General features: G+C 33.7%; 1 protein-coding gene across 1 annotated transcript in view; it reads left to right on the plus strand.

The window, feature by feature from the left end:
* LOC145965468 (uncharacterized) overlaps positions 1-17,633 on the plus strand; it is a 50,220-nt gene that overhangs the window by 30,753 nt on the left and 1,834 nt on the right. Inside the window, exons 3-25 of the mRNA XM_083089043.1 lie at positions 5,402-5,446; positions 5,919-6,140; positions 6,708-6,770; positions 9,404-9,643; positions 9,837-9,998; positions 10,208-10,334; positions 10,556-10,705; positions 10,791-10,967; positions 11,236-11,400; positions 11,512-11,861; positions 11,994-12,243; positions 12,435-12,628; positions 12,803-13,009; positions 13,134-13,239; positions 13,448-13,992; positions 14,379-14,577; positions 14,869-15,068; positions 15,142-15,241; positions 15,649-15,834; positions 16,068-16,360; positions 16,820-16,907; positions 16,996-17,166; positions 17,282-17,467. Coding sequence (XP_082945169.1) covers positions 5,402-5,446; positions 5,919-6,140; positions 6,708-6,770; positions 9,404-9,643; positions 9,837-9,998; positions 10,208-10,334; positions 10,556-10,705; positions 10,791-10,967; positions 11,236-11,400; positions 11,512-11,861; positions 11,994-12,243; positions 12,435-12,628; positions 12,803-13,009; positions 13,134-13,239; positions 13,448-13,992; positions 14,379-14,577; positions 14,869-15,068; positions 15,142-15,241; positions 15,649-15,834; positions 16,068-16,360; positions 16,820-16,907; positions 16,996-17,166; positions 17,282-17,467 — 4,426 coding nt within the window. The remainder of the gene's footprint in view (positions 1-5,401; positions 5,447-5,918; positions 6,141-6,707; positions 6,771-9,403; positions 9,644-9,836; positions 9,999-10,207; positions 10,335-10,555; positions 10,706-10,790; positions 10,968-11,235; positions 11,401-11,511; positions 11,862-11,993; positions 12,244-12,434; positions 12,629-12,802; positions 13,010-13,133; positions 13,240-13,447; positions 13,993-14,378; positions 14,578-14,868; positions 15,069-15,141; positions 15,242-15,648; positions 15,835-16,067; positions 16,361-16,819; positions 16,908-16,995; positions 17,167-17,281; positions 17,468-17,633) is intronic.

The following is a 17,633-nucleotide window of genomic DNA, read 5'->3' on the forward strand; positions in this document are numbered from 1 at the left end:
ACGTGTTTCAGATCTTATTTGGTTCTTTAAAATTGCAAAATTTTCTTGTTTCACGGAAAAATTTTATAAAATATCGAGGATTTTTATTTTATTTTCAACAATTAAGACTTTTCTCAATGGACGCAATAGAAGCTTATATTTAGAATCTAAAAACGTTAACATCTTCGATTGAAGGAGCAGCATTATTACAAAGTATTTAATTATAATATCCTTTATATATATATATATATATATATATATATATATATATATATATATATATATATATATATACTTTTAAACTTTAAAAAAGTTAATTACGAAAAAATGAGTACGTTTCAGATCTTATTTGGTTCTTTAAAATTGCAAAATTTTCTTGTTTCATGGAAAAATTTTATAAAATATGTACCGAGGATTTTTGTTTTATTTTCAACAATTAGAATTTTTCTCAATAGACGCAATAGAAGCTTATATTTAGAATCTAAAAACGCTAACATCGAGCGAAGGATCAACATTCGCGAAGATGATGTATCGACAACCAGCATCTGCTTTTCGATTCATTGTAGATTCGTCGCCGCATTTCACGCACTGATAAGGGAGGCCGCGCACCGATAACGGCCACAAAACGGATACACGCGTTGCAGTCCTACGCGTTCCTTGCCATTCCTTGATATCGCAAAATGCGGGGGTGAAACGCGTTTCCGGTCTGTCATCGAGCGTGGAGTTTGGACAGAACTGCCATCTTACACTTGGCAAAATGATTTCCGTGCAAAATTCTGTCGTCGCAAAATTATTGACGAACAGGCCGATTTTAATTTTATGTGGAAATGTTATATTTGTAAAATAATTTTTTATGTGCTTTTTAAAGCTCTTCTCTCAAAATTAGAACAGTGATTATAAATAATTGCTTTAATTATTTCTTTTCACGTGAAATATTTTAGCTTATTGTCTAAATAAATGGCTGTAATTAATAATTACGAAATCGATTCCAATTAAAATGAAAATCGTATATTTCACTAGGTATATTTTTGATATATAAAATCATAATATATATTTATATATTTATTTTCTTTTATTTCTATCGTAAAATTATTAAATGAAGAGCTCTTAATTTTTCTAGTGGAACATTTTATTTATAAAATAACTTTTTATATTTTTTTTAAATTCTCTAAAAATATTATCTAGAACAGTTCATATAGCAACAAAATTCCTATAATTATCTCTTTTCGCTTGAAACACCTTAACTTATTGTGTGAATAAATTGCTGCACTAATCAATAATTCTATAAAATCGACTCCAATTAAAATCGGTATATTTTTGATAAATAAAATTATATGTGTGTGTGACACATTTATATTATTTATATCTCTCTTGTTCTCTTTGGAACAGACTTTAAGTTAATCATCGCGACCTACTTTCCGGGACTTTCACGTTCGTTAAAAAATCAGGTCGTCCCGACGAAACCGTCGGAGATCAAGCGGGACAAAAGCTGGAAGTTGAGAACTGGAAAAGGGAGGATGAGGCACTACGCGCGCGCGCGCGCGCGCCCTGATAACGCACTTCCCATTGACAAGTCGCTTTGTGAACTCGTCTCACTCTCGAAACCGGATGTCCATGTGATCTCATATTCAGATATCCGCTCTGTCTATCCTTCCTCCTCGAAATTTCTGCGGTATATTCTAGCACGTGCAACGTCTCTCTTGACAGTATCTCCTTTTCCTCTTGCTTTTCTTTCTCGCTATCTCTCTTTCGTACACATCCAACTTTATCCTGCTCAGCGGCTTTAAAATCCAAAATAATCAAAATAATATCCGCGTTAATTTAATTTAATATCCTTTAATCCATCTATAAATAATATAAATAATATAAATAATAAAATATAAATAATAAAATAATAAAAAAATATAAATATAAATAATATAAATAATATAAATAATATAATAAAATATAAATAATATAAATAATAAAATATAAATAATAAAAAATATAAATAATATAAATAATAAAAAGAAAACATAAAAACAGGATATATATCTTATATAAAAGTTAAAAGAATATTTTTTATACTCTTTCGAGTTGCGCCTCTGGAATTTTGATTATTACGTTAGCGGCTCGTGTCAATTTTACAAAAGCATGATGGCTTTCTTCTGAAAAAGAAGACATCGACATCTCGCACATTCGTTGCATCCCACTTATGAATACAATGTTCGACTTGAGCGTGTTCATAACGGAGTTCGTCCTTCGTTCACACGTCATATGCATAAATACATACACACTATCCAATCAATACCGGGCCTTTAAAAGGCATCTCGAGTCGATTTTATATCGGGTCTGCCCATAAATGGAAGACAACAGCATCTCCTGTCCATCGCCATAAAAATGCTTGTTTCAAACACAATCATATTTTGACTTATGAATATATTATACCGAAAAATATATATTTTACCAAGTTTTCACGAGATTTTAATTAACGTATCTTCCAATTATTTATTCGAATTAAATATTACATAATCTATTATTCTCTCTTTCATCTATTTTTATAGAAATGTCTTTTCATGATTAAATATATGTTATGATATCATATATATTATATTATTTTTCACGATGCACAACAAGTATCGTTTTTATAACGTGGCTTTTGACATCACATAAAAGAAAACTGTGTAATTGCCAATTCTTATTCTCGGCTGTTATAGCGTTTATGATCGGACACGTTTCTTACATCTTACGCAAGAGGTTAACCGATAAGGACGCTCGTTTTGAACGCAAGTTACGCGTGTATATTACGCATTTATGCGTAGACGTATGCGTGATCAGCATTGGCGTCTGATCGGATTAAAAGGTTTCATATATTGCGTTCCAACATAATATAATCTCGCTATATTTCAGTCAATCAAAAACTATTTGATAGATATAACAAATCTTGAGGTTCCCGATTAAATGTAAAAATATCTTACGCAAGTCATTTATTTATTTTTAATTATTATAGTAATAATAAGCATTTTAATCCAATATATATTATTCAATATATTTCTGAAATTCAATATGTTAAGGTCTTTTAGTAATGATTCCATATCATTAAATTTCGATATCAAATGATAATAATTATTTTACTTGTCATCTTTGTTAAAAATATGTCAATCAAAGACAATCGATATATTTACAATTAAATATTATTATAAATTTATTCTACTACAAATGTAATGGAGATTTATATTTTCTTTCTCTTATATATTACTTTTTTTTAGTATTTACTAGTTTTTAGTTTATAATTAATTTAATGAAACAGAATAATATTGTTTGTTATTGTGTAATTATAATGAACATCCCATCTTGCTGGCGCTTGAATAACTGATACGAGGATATTATACATGCTTAATAGCGATAAGCAAAGTCGTCCGACGATAAGCTTGTAAAGAGCAAAAATAGAAAAAATTGTCGATGCCGGCAAAGTTTGAAAAAAAATATCAAGAAAATTCGTATCATTAAAACATGATGCAAAATATATTACAACATGATTTACACATTTTTGCAAATGTATAAACAATATTTATAAAGTACTATATTTATATTATATAACGTATATATGTGATAGCTTATAAATATGATAGCTTATAATATTATCGTATAAGCTACTTAAGAGCCATTATATGTGTTATATAACAACCCAAAATAATGTGTTTATCGTTTGTTTAAAATTTATTTATCAATAACCGTTGCTTTTACATGATTAAAAGCAATGACATCTTTTAGAATAAAATCAATTATTTTATAAAAGAGACTTTTATAATTAAATAAAGATAAAAAATTTTTTATAATAATAAAATAATTTAACAAAAACAACTGGCATGTGTTAAAATTTAATTTTTATTACTTTACACAGCATAAAATTTTTCCAATTGCATTTTGTTTGATAAACTTTCTCTGTTGGTCGAGAGTATTTGTGACGAAATCTTTGCAATGAAATTTTTGTTAAGAGATTCAGGTAAAATCTTGAACTCTCGACGACTGCTTAAAACTCAAAGAGAACAAGTAATGTTGTAATACACGAAACAATCGCGAATATCCAGCGCAAATATATGCATAAAATAACGACTCAAAAAAATTGGCGAGGAGATGTAAAATTTGTCTGTTTAACATCGGTTACAAATGTATTTCCTGAGAAGATTAATATAAGTGTCGTAAGAATCTTTTTATGGATACAAGTTTCGCTTTCTTAGTCGATTTTTTCGCTGTCCAGGGTTTTATGCGAATTGAAATATAACATTTATTTATTTATGTATTCATTTATTTATTTTTTATACAGATATTATGTACGTATTTTTCTATCTCTCTTCCTTGATTATTCTTTCAGAATAATTTATATTTTTCAATATCTTTAATTATTATAATATATCGCCATACGTTTTTTCTATCTCTCTTCCTTGATTATTCTTTCAGAATAATTTATATTTTTCAATATATCTTTAATTATTATAATATATCGCCATACGTTTAATTAATTTTATCTGTATCGAAAAATATAAATCGCATATAAATCGCATATAAATTTTCGTCAAACGTCAAAAGTTGACAAGCAATTCTTCGTTGAAGACAGTTTTACATCCAGAGAATTTCCGTTACGAGATAATTCTCGGTTTACGTTACGCGATGAGAGATATGCAAACAACCGGAGGAGAAAATGCCTCGACGCATCATTAATTAGGCAGAGAACGTGTCGATGTAATTGCGTCGCCGCCCTTTAACCAACACGAATTGAGCATGATGAACGTTCGCGGAGCGCGATGCGCTTATGTGTGTTTTATGCGCGTCTCTTCTCCACACACACACACATGCATCTGATGTTCACACGCATTTCGCACTTTTACGATCTTGACACTTGCGAGTGCGAATGCAGTCACGCTCCTCGAATTGCAACAGCGGTGTCGCGCGACTCGGACAACCTTCTTTCGAATCAAGAATATACGATGCAATCGTCACCGCAATTGCAATAATGCACTCGTCGTGAGATGTACTTGAACGCGGCGGCGACGGCTTTAATTGTAATTAATCGTGTGGGTAATAGGGATCGATTTCACAGAAGAAACTTGACAGGAAGAGGAACTATTAAGCTTTACAGAAGCGCTTAAAATCTATATATAAATATTAAATTGATTAAGGAAATCGTATTATGCTGTAAAATAAATTATAATGAAACTTTTTCACAGTTTAATCGGCTTTTTTATATTAAATATTTAAATAAATAAAAATACAAGATATGATTAATCGCATTATTTGTAATAGATGATTGAAATGATTCTTAACTTTATATTTTAACATGATAAACAATTTTCATTAATAATATATGTTAGCAATATATATTGGAATCCTGCTGAAAGCTTTATAAAAAATTATGCATTTAATTTCTATTTCTTTTGTTTAGGGTGACGAGGGTATACGAGGATTTGTGGGAGTCCCTGGACTTTCCGTACGTATATAAATTGTTTTACCACCTTTCGAAACTAGATTAAAGTCCGCAAAAGAAATAGGAAGAGAGAATTCCATTCTCTTTTTGTTAATAATTGAGTACTACTCAATTTCACACTCTACTCCAGTTCTATATTGTATATTTATATTATATTACTAGTGAGCACATTGGGCAACATAAAACCAGAAATTTTTCAATCGTGTTTTTAAAAATAATTATAGTAAATATATATTGCTCATAAAAAAGCACGAACCATTTTTCCTGCTATTCAATAATTAAATTAATCGATTTTCGATTAATTTAATTATTGAATAGCAGGAAAAATGGCAAAAATTCTCTATATTTTTCGATTTCTTTCTGTATCATCAAAGTTTTCTTTTTGTATAAATAAAGAATAGAATCGTAAAATTTCTCTTATGCACATTTCCGAAAGAAAAAATTATTCAGAGGTATCACAGTAAACGTACTTCAGGGTAATCCTGGTATATCCGGTGTGGTGGGTCCGGACGGACTGGACGGATGCAACGGGACGGATGGTCGAGCCGGCGCACCTGGTATGCCAGGAGTTTTCGGACCGCGCGGTGCGATAGGACCTACGGGAGATTATGGTCCTTCGGGAGAGCCTGGTGACGGAGGTATCAATTCAGTCGGTGCCAAGGGTATTCGCGGGAATCCCGGTATCAACGGACTGGAGGTAAGAGCCCGCTTAACGTCGTTATCAATTAATAATCGATTAATAAAATTGTACTCCGACAATATTACATCATCCAAAAAATAAGTAAATAATACGATGACACATTTATTTTCATCCTTTGACATCAATTTAGCTCGCTCGCTTGCATTATTAAACTAAAATAAATTAAAAATTGAAATATCGATTTAGTAATATTGTGTATTACATGTAATTGCGTAATCGTGCAACGATCATTGATGCAATTATCCTTGGTTACTCGCTATTAAAGTTCGAATCATTTATTAGCATGCGCCAATTCGAATTAAATTAAACGAGAGGGTCTCTCCAAATACATACACTTAATTTTCGGAGTTAAACTACATGATTTACATTAAAAATATCATCTGTAACAAATCGAACTTTTTTAATTGAAGTAATTTATTTTTCAATTTAATTTATTGTTTTTCAATTTAATTTATTTATTGTTACATGAAAATGTTATTATATCAAAGCAATATATATATTACTTTTCCAAAAATCATTCCAGATATAAACTGGTATGATTCTAACATGTGATCACGTTTCCAGGGTTATCGAGGACAACAGGGTTTCACCGGTGAAATGGGCTATCCAGGAGACACGGGCGACTTCGTAAGTAATAACAGGATCACGCTATATATCCTGTCGGTTGTTTAAGGTACCGTAATACACCGGTCGATCGGTGCCGACTCGAGGGAGCCCGGTGAACTTTGCGCGAACGTTTAGGTAGGTTCTCGAAGTGCGCGGAGGAGAGAGGTTGAGAAGAACCCGCTCGGGACGTTTCTCGTTCCTCTTTTTGCGAGACGCCACCTGCTCGCATGAAATATCGTCCAACCAAAGTATTCCCCGGCAATATTTAACTGCTATTGGGTAAAGAGACACGGAAAGAATCTCAAGCGCCGCGATATCAAGTGATAAGTGCTCCGAGGAATCCTCTTACACACGCTGCGAGTTAAAAGCTTGTCTTTGAAGTCGCAAATGCATATAAGCTTTACATGAAAAAACGACACCGATCGAAGCGGATCTTCACGTTACTAATAACATTTGTATTCCAAAGATAGGTAATTTTTTTTAAGTGTCAGATGAGGAAGGAAACAATACAAGACGCTTCCATAGGCTACTTTTATAATCGAATAGAAGATATAGATAATTTATTTAAAGAGAATATATATGTATAAGTTAACAATTTAAAAGAAATAAATCATTATGAAAGTAATATGATAATATACGATATATTTCGAGTTGTAACGAAAGTAGAAACTTTACGAGATACTTAAAGCACATAACATGGGCATGATGACCTCTCGAAAGTCATCTGCACCACTTGTGTCCACAATATTCCAGCTTCGGGTCCGTAAAGTTGAATTTACACGTTCGATGTTGCATTTCACGTCGTATTCCTTTGGCGAGGAAGGTTTAACGTCCCTAGAGCGTTTACGTGGATACTTATACGATACTATTCGCTACTTATCAGCTACTTTCGGTGCGCACGTAGGAAGCGAAGATTTGTAATTTGCTTGACATAACTTATTAGCGAAGCGAATGACGACTCTTCTCGCGATTGCAAGATTCGCAGCTTTCCTGTATGAATAGAGAATATATTTTTAATGACAATTCACGTACTAAATAATTCTACCTATTATGCATTCGCAATTTTGATTATCATTCATTGGTTGATACGTGTTAATTAGTTCGTTCAAGGAAAATTATTTAGCTATCAATCTTTTTATATGTATACAAAAAATTTTTCAGAATTTTATTTCTCTTAAATTCTCTTCCATTATAATTAATAATCGATACTAGAAATGGCAAACAGATGTGTCTTTTTCATCACATTTTTGTAGCGCGAAAGTAACTTTGATTGTAGCAGCTTTCGAGAGCAATACTAAAAATGGAAGACTAAAAGGAATAAAAGAAGGAAAGTATGTTAAAATATGCGAGGGCTTCGCATTTTAATCGTTAAATACGAAACGATCCGTTGAAATCCGAAACGTCGCGCCCGGCTGTTATCTGCTGACACGACTGTCGCTGATAGCGCGAGAGCTGTCTCTTCACATGCGAGATGACGAAGAGGAGATTCTATCCGGCTTCCGAGAAATCTGACGAATCTCTGGTTCTCCTTCTTGTTGACCCCCGGCAAAAATCGGCAAGAGCTCGCGCCGCTAAAGAAGACAATCGATTACCGAAAACCGGTTCTCTCATTAACGTTAATCGCGCCGCCATCGCATAAGTAATTTTTTAATGGCGATGGCACGAACTTTTCGAGTCGGCACCTTTCTCTCGAATAAACGAAGCAAATTCGGCAAATTACGTTGACGAATCTATCGTTTTCTTTCGTGACGAAAGAAAGAATGAATCATTTAGCATTTCATTTTTTAAATGTCTGTTTGACTTGTTATTTTTTTTATTCAATAAAGATTCGCATAATAGCAAATTTTCAAACGATTTATAACATTTTGGATTATTATAATTATGCACATTATAATTATGAAAGATGACCAAAGAAAGAAAAAATGTTCCAATCATAAGATGTCATTCAATAATTTTTTTGATATTAATATTACCATGTGACATGAAATATTTTAATCTCTATTATAATAATCTTTATTATAATAATTGTAATGATAAGAATTGGAAAAAATAATTCCAAGTTTCCAAATGTATATATTTGTATATTAATGAGAGCGAGATGTATCAAATGCTTCTTATCGATCAAAATAATTTCGCAAGTACATGTGTGATAGTACACACATTACGCGCTAGGATTAAAAATAAACAGGGATGGACCAGGACGTGCATTTAAATTAGCATTATAATGGATTCATAATACATGCACTTACGCTCTGCTACGCTAGATATAACTTCAATGTAATGCGTATACGACATATAGATAGACCTATATCAAAGTATAGCGGGTGTCTCGAAAGCATCATTCGACTGTAGATTTCTCGATGAATTTAGGCTTGATTAAATAATCTGAAATGATTAAATAATTTGATAGCAAAGATGGAAAATATTAACTTTAAAATATTTTGACATATAGATACTAATTTTTAAGGAAGACGATACTTGACATATTCAAAAATATATTTTGACATTATACTATTTTATATTAAATAATAGTAATTAAAATGCAATTCTCTTAAAATAATGATAATAAAATATTTTTATTAATGTAACTCTTTTCATTTTCATAAAATAAACGAATTATATTAACAAGACAAATATCTATGTTTCCTTTTTAGGGTTTCTCAGGTCCTCCTGGATTGCCAGGTATGCAAGGTGATCGCGGTGACACTGTTTACGGTTTGAAGGGGCCACTTGGTGAACAAGGAGACAGGGGAGAACCTGGTTCACCGGGTAAGGATGAATACAAGAAGAAAGAGAAATCGACGCCCGTGAAAGGTCCACCAGGACCGAAGGGCATGAAGGGTGACTATGGTGAACGAAATCGTAAAGGAGAGATGGGTGCCAAAGGTCCACAGGTGATTGTCATATTCGATATAAAGTCGATGTATTTGGTGTAGCATCTAAAAATTGTGTTTTCAATTAAAAAAATGATTAAAAAGATATATTTATGAAATAAATGAAAAATTTTATTGATAAAATATACGTGTTTTAAAAGAAATATTTTAAATATACATTGACATTTATATAAAATGAAATTTTCTGACATAGGGTCGACCAGGTTTTTTGGGCATCAAAGGTGTAAAAGGCGAGCAGGGTGACGATGGGCCAAGAGGTAAACAGGGTGTCGAGGGCCCACCAGGACCGGCTGGTGAGAAAGGAGAGAAAGGAGCTCCAGGTTTCGCTGGATTGCCTGGTGCGGATGGATTCGATGTAAGTGCATTACATACTATATGTAAATGTATAACAAAAAGGTAATGTTGATATATTTGTAGCTAGTACGAAGACTTACTAATCAAAATCAAATTAGTCAATGAATATTTAAATAGAATTTGTATAATATTAAACGCAGCGTTTATACAGATTATTTAATATACATTAGCACGGCATTATTATTATTATACTGCTTTATTATTGTAAAGGGTGAACCAGGAGAAGAAGGTAATCGCGGTCCACCTGGCAAACAAGGAGCTGAAGGAGAACTTGGACAGTATATTCCGGAACTTGATGAAATAATCGCCGGAAATATCGGAATTCAAGGAGATCTTGGTTAGTACATAGTACAGACATGATATTTTTTCTGTCACAAAAATATTTCAGAATATATATTATTATCATTTATATTAGTATAAATTTTAGTAATTAATTATTAGTATATTTTAAAAACTTATTATTATTAAAAAATTAATATTTTTTAAAATAATATTTCCTAAAAAGAATAGAAGCCTATTCTTAGTTAAAAATAACCTTTGAAATTTGTTTTTTTACAGGTCCTCCTGGTGAACCAGGTGAATCAGGAACACCAGGTTTTCCAGGAAAGGTCGGTTTCATAGGACCACCAGGACCACCAGGACCGTCTGGTATTCCCGGTTTATCGGGAGCGAAGGGCTCGTCCATAAAAGGAGAACAAGGAGATGATGGTAAATGATTATGGCATCTCTGTCGATATAATGAACTGTTTTAAAATATTATGAAGAATAATTGATGACTTATGAATTATTCTAGGCTTATCGGGACCTATGGGACCTCAGGGATCTCCCGGACTACCCGGTTTATCCGGAATTGTAGGAGCCAAGGGATTTCCAGGCGTAACGATAATTGGACCGTCGGGACCAGACGGCAATCCGGGTCTCCCAGGATTGTCAGGTCCGCCTGGCGATCGCGGTGATCCTGGTCCTCCAGGTAAACTTGTTATATATTTATTATTAGAACTATTATTAAAATCACGTATCAAAATCTCATAGAAGTAATTATAAAATTTTAGATATTAAATTCATATATATTCAAAACTCTATTAACATCCAAAATTTAAAAAGAAGAATTTATTATTTAACGAATAGGTTCATGAAAGTTTATCTCCATCATCAAGTCTATTAATATTGTTATATATATACTTTTCGTATATAAGTCATTTTCATTTACTATAATTGTATTGTAATTTGCTGAACAGGAGAGAAAGGTTTCCCTGGGAAAGGTATAAGAATTCGTGGACCGCCTGGAGAACGAGGTTTGCCCGGAACACCGGGTATTCCTGGTCCCGATGGCTGGCCTGGCTTATTTGGAACTAAAGGTGGAAAGGGTATTCGAGGAGATGATTGTGGCGTATGTGCACCAGGTAAGAAATAATTTATATCAGTAAAGAATTGCTCTTTTGCACGAAGAAAAATATTTCAATTGATATAAATTAGGACATCTTTAAGAAAATTTTTTTCTGTTAATTGCATAGGTCTACCCGGGGAGAAAGGAGAACGCGGTGAATCTGGCTTAGACGGATATCCTGGAGCTTCGGGATTTCCCGGATTACCAGGTCCTCGAGGATTCAAGGGAATACAAGGGAAGCGAGGTTCACCAGGACCGGCGGGACTTGAAGGTGACAGTGGAAGATCTGGTATTGCAGGAATACAAGGACCTAAAGGAGAACCGGGAAAGATATTCTTCCCGAGAGATGAGCAGATTGTGAGTCCGCCGGGTGATGTTGGTGAAAAAGGTTTGCCCGGCCCCGAAGGACTCAGAGGTCTACGAGGACAACCGGGACCTGGTGGTGACACAGGTGCACCAGGACCAAAAGGAGAAAAGGTTTATTTTTAAGTATAGCTATTTAAAAACAATAGGATTTATATTTTAGAATAATTTAAAAGTTTTTCATTGTTAGTTATTGATTAATTTTCTCATATTTGCTTCAATTCAATGATATTATATAATCTATAGGGTGAACATGGCTCACCTGGATCACCAGGAAGGGATGGCACGTCGGGATGGGACGGCATACCTGGCGAAAAAGGTGAGGATGCTTCGATACCAATCGAGTTTTTGCGCGGAGATCCGGGCTATCCGGGAGGGCCCGGAATAAAAGGAATACAAGGAGATACCGGTAACAAGGGAGAACCTGGCGAAGCTTCAGAATACGTCGCAGACAGTAAAGGTGACAAGGGCTACAAAGGTGCTATAGGAGCTCCTGGTACGTTAAAATATACTATTAATATAAATAAGATAATAATATTATATTTTATGACTGATATCAATTGTTTTAAAATTTTCTTCGGAAATTGTATGATTAAATATATAAATATAATTTCTACAAATAAATATAAAGTTAATACAATTAATGGAATAAAGTTAAAATTAAAAAAATTCGCGATATTCCCGTAGGAGAATCTGGTTTCAAAGGCTTCCAAGGACATGTCGGTGATGAAGGTCTACCGGGATTACCTGGTGAACCGGGTTCCCCAGGTATTTCACGGCAAGGTCCTAGTGGTTTGAAAGGATATCCCGGAATGCCGGGAGAGCAAGGACTTCGTGGAACACCAGGTTCGCCTGGATCGCAAGGACCAATTGGTTTTCCAGTAAATATAAATTGAAGACACCTTAATATCTGCTTTGACAAAAGTTTCCAAAGTTATAAATCTATTTATATAAATAATATTAATAATTTTAATTTAGTTATTAAAATAACCTTATTACGTTAAAGAAACAAAAATTCACATAAGCAAAATGATGCATGTATCTATTTATTACAGGGTCGCGTTGGTAACAAAGGTGAACGAGGAGATCCAGGCACAAATCTAACTTATGGCGAAATTGGAGAACGCGGCTGGTATGGTCCAAAAGGTGATTTTGGTGATCCTGGTCCTGCAGGGTTACCTGGCCGACCAGGAGAGGATGGTCCAAAGGGTGTCAGAGGCGCTAAAGGAGCTCCTGGTTATGAAGGACTGCCTGGACTTGAAGTAAGTACACATTCTTCTTTTTAGATTCTTATTAAAATTTACTTCAAATTAATATTTATCAAAATAGTAATTTGCTAAATATCTACGGACGAATCATATTAAAATTATTTGATGGATATTCTAGGGAGCTAAAGGTCAACGTGGAGATAGTATACAAGGTGATCGAGGTTTCCCGGGTATACTTGGCCTGCCTGGAATGCCCGGAAGAATTGGAGACGTCGGTGTTCGTGGTATGTCTCGAAAATAAATGCTCATATAATCTAAAGTCATTTTGTACGGATATAATTTAGATGAAATAACATTATATAATCAATCAGAAATGAAATTTCAGCTTTCAATCTGATTCATTGAATACCATTTTTCATTATATGTTTATAATTTACTTTCAATAATCACGTTCAATACTTTAAAGATTAATATATGCATATCCATCTTTAGGTCCCGATGGTCCTTCTGGTTTTGACGGAATGAAGGGTTTAAAGGGAGAAGTTGGTTTTATTGGACGACGTGGTGACGATGGAGACACGGGGCCTCAGGGATATCAAGGAATGTACGGAAGACAGGGTTTATCAGGCGCTCCAGGAGAAAAAGGAGAAATCGGCGAGATTGGCGAGCCAGGCCCACTCGGCTGGCCTGGTTTCGATGGTATAGATGGAGCACCTGGTGCTAAAGGAGAATCAGGAGACATCGGAATTCCTGGAACACCAGGACTGAGAGGGCCACCTGGATTCAAGGGTATTATTGGCGACACCGGTTTCGAAGGACTCTGGGGTCCTCCTGGCGAAAATTCCTTTAGTGGCCCTCAAGGTGATATTGGTGAACCTGGTTTTATGGGAGAAATTGGACCACCTGGTTTAGCTGGATTCGATGGACGACCAGGATTGCCGGGAGAACCAGGAGTAGCAACTGATGGTTTCAATGGTTTGCTAGGACAGAAAGGTGAATCTGGATTCGATGGATACGACGGTAGCGTAGGACCAAAAGTAAGTGCATTTTATCGAAAAGCATTTATAAATACGTATTTTTTTTAATTGTAATAATTATATAATATTTATGTATATCTTATATTTTTAAATATATATTAATATTTAAATACATCGTAAAAGCTTATTTTTACAAATTATTTTTAAGGATTAAATATTTAAAATTAATATACATGTTCTCACAAACAGTAAATAAATTAATATTTATTACTTTTTTATATTTATGCAAATATTTATATTGCTAACTGCTTAAAATATGTAACCATTTTGTTGTTGCTTAAAATTTGTAATGAAAAACTTGAGAATAATTTTTATTCTGATAAAAGCTACAAAGACAAAGATTCATTATTATGAAAATTTATATTTTAACATTTATAACTTTACAGGGAGAAATTGGTGACATGGGTCCTGATGGATTCAAAGGTGAACAAGGCGCTCAGGGTTTCCCAGGAAGGCCAGGCTTGCCTGGAATACTTGGTAAATATGGCGTGAAGGGTGAAAGAGGTCCGGCTGGACCTCTTGGATTCGATGGATTGAAGGGAAAACGCGGTCTCGATGGTGATCCCGGTATAATGGGTAGACCAGGTAAATCAGTTTTGATGTGTCTTTTTAATTAAGTTAATTATATATTTTAATATATCTTTATATATTTTATAATTTCTCTTTTTCTCAAAACTCATACACAACGTTTAATTATTTTTTCCATTGATATATTTTTCAACAAATATTTTAATATTGAGTATTATATTCTTTACCTTTGCATGCATAATAAAATGATATATCAGTATATTTTTGATATCACACATATTACGATAGAAAATATATTTCATAAAAATATACAAGAATTAAGTATTTAACTTAAGTATTTTGTATCAGGAATGCCGGGTGAACCGGGTGTAAGAGGTGCCCCAGGTATCTTGGGTGCTCCTGGACCGAAAGGTTACGTGGGCGAACCTGGCTTACCATCTTATGCATTCGCGGAAAAGGGTGATTACGGTAATCGAGGTCACGATGGTTTCATTGGTATGAAAGGAGAACAAGGTGAACCAGGATACATCGGACTGCCCGGTCGTAAAGTGAGTAAACGATTTTATAATTGAATCAGATTACAAGTTTTAAAAGAAATTACTTATTCATCTGTGTATATAGGGTCAAGTTGGAGATCGAGGATATCCGGGTCCCGTTGGTTTCCCAGGATTATCTGGCTTCCCTGGTCTACCAGGTGATCAAGGACCTCGTGGAGCTCCAGGTATAGAAAAATTTGTATTTAATTAATCATATTAAATATTGCAAACTCGTATAATCTAAATTTATTCACATTACTATTACATAGTTTATTTATTGTCTTTTAATGCTTAGACTCTCCAATTCTTTACACTCTCATTCTGTTTTAATTTCATTCTGTTAGAAAGAAAAAATGGTCATGTTCTATTGTCTTTTAATTATAAAAATTAAAACAATATAAAAGTATTATCCGCAATTTAATAATTGAAAATTTAAAATCAACATTTCAAAATTTCTTTCTCAATTTGAAAATTTAAAAAATGTTTTATTATTCAATTTTATAAAAACATCTTCTTGTTCCTTATTTTAATATATGTCGCGTTAGTGATATTCTATTTCAGTTAATATTATTTGTTTAATTTTGTCCCATAGGCTTGCCTGGTGAATTCCCCGAACCCGGTGAAATTGGTCGCGCTGGTCTAGATGGTATGCCTGGTATCTCAGGTCGTCCCGGACAAAAAGGAGCACCTGGTGAATATGGTCCGAATGGACCTAAAGGAATTTCTGGTGACATAGGCTATAGCTTTCATGGTCCTAAAGGAATTACGGGAGACTCAGGTATCATGGATATACTTTTTTTTTCCTTAACATAGTTAATTCGATAACAAAAAATAAAAATTGATATTTTTGAACGCGATTAACATTTCTCAACATTAAGGATTTGTAATACTATAAACTCTTTTAATTCAGTTATCTTTTGTACTGATTCTTTCTTTTGTAAAAAAATATTTAATCTTTCTCTGAAAGAAATATTTAAACCTTTATAATTTATTATTCTATATTCTGAATAGGTCCTAGAGGATTCGTCGGCATACCAGGCATACCAGGTTTGGAAGGATTACAAGGATTCCCCGGAGCACCAGGTCCGAAAGGTTTCCGTGGAGAGCCGGGAATATCTGCGAGTAGCGCGAAAGGACAACCCGGTGAACCTGGATGGCCTGGACTAGATGGTCGACCAGGACCAAAGGGAATGAAAGGTGATTCCGGTCTATCTGGCTTTGACGGACAGCCAGGACCAAAAGGAGAAAGAGGAGAAACTGGTGAACCTGGTCTACCTGGATTGCCTGGTCCTGACGGTCCACAGGTAAGCTTTGCAAATTATAATATCGCAATTACATATATGTATATATTTTTTTTTCATGCAATTTAAGAAAATATAACAGGAATCTTCTAATAGATTTTCTTTACATTTTTATTATTCTATTTATGATTAATATTAAGTAATCATACAAAATATAACAGAATACATACACAGAAATCAAACAATAAGCATAAAGCAAATGTAAATTATTAGCTTAGTTTATATCGTACATCTTTTTAATATGTGCGAATCAAAATAATGTGCATCAATTTAGCTTATTTCAGCTGCGTATATATCTTTATGATGCATATCGTACCCCAATCTAGTATGGTGTTATAATGTTGCATCATCAAATTAAGCCAATTTGATACAAAAATATAATACTTATTGTTAGTATTAAAAATCGATATAAATTAAACTATTATAAATTATAAATATTAAATGCTTGTGCTTTTCTGATAGGGACCGAAAGGAGAACCTGGCTTAAATCCTTTCCCGCCTTTCCCGAGACAAGGACCTCCTGGTGATATAGGAGTTCCCGGATTACCAGGTATTGCACCTAACATTCTCCCTAGAGTAAAATAATATATTTTAATCATTGGGAAAATACAATAAAAGAATACTATGGATATCTACAGGCTTCCCTGGACTACAGGGAATGATGGGTGAACCTGGCAAGGACGGTCTGCCTGGACGAGTAGGTGAAAGAGGCATGATCGGTATTCCTGGATCATCAGGGCCGGATGGGAAAGATGGACCTCCCGGATATCAAGGTCCACCTGGAATAACCGGACGACAAGGACAACGAGGTATATATTTAACCATTTGATATAGAATGATAGTTTTACTTTTGACTCAAAAATGTTATAAGCAACTTATGTTGATTATTTTTTGTTTATATAAAATTGGAAATCAATTTCACAGGTTTTCCTGGCGCACCTGGTGCACCTGCGCCAAACGGGATTGGTCCAAGGGACAGAGGTTTCTATTTTGCTCGTCACTCACAATCGGAAATGATACCAATATGTCCGAAAGATACCGTAAAATTATGGGAAGGATTTTCTTTATTACATACCATGGGTAATGGACGGCCATACGCTCAAGATCTCGGTAAGTAGCATAATAACATGTCTTTTTTTAATTAAATCATGTTGACATACAAAATTTAAAATATGACTAACTTATTTTTCATAGATATTTTCTAAAATTAAAACACCAAAATTTTTTATAATTGCTTTTGTAAAATATATATAAAATTTATTTTTTGAAACTTAAA

This window comes from Camponotus vicinus, unplaced genomic scaffold (genome assembly GCF_025532165.1).
Source record: "Camponotus vicinus isolate PSW18456_S1 unplaced genomic scaffold, iyCamVici1.0 SCAF_14, whole genome shotgun sequence".
In the NCBI taxonomy this organism is placed as follows: domain Eukaryota; kingdom Metazoa; phylum Arthropoda; class Insecta; order Hymenoptera; family Formicidae; genus Camponotus; species Camponotus vicinus.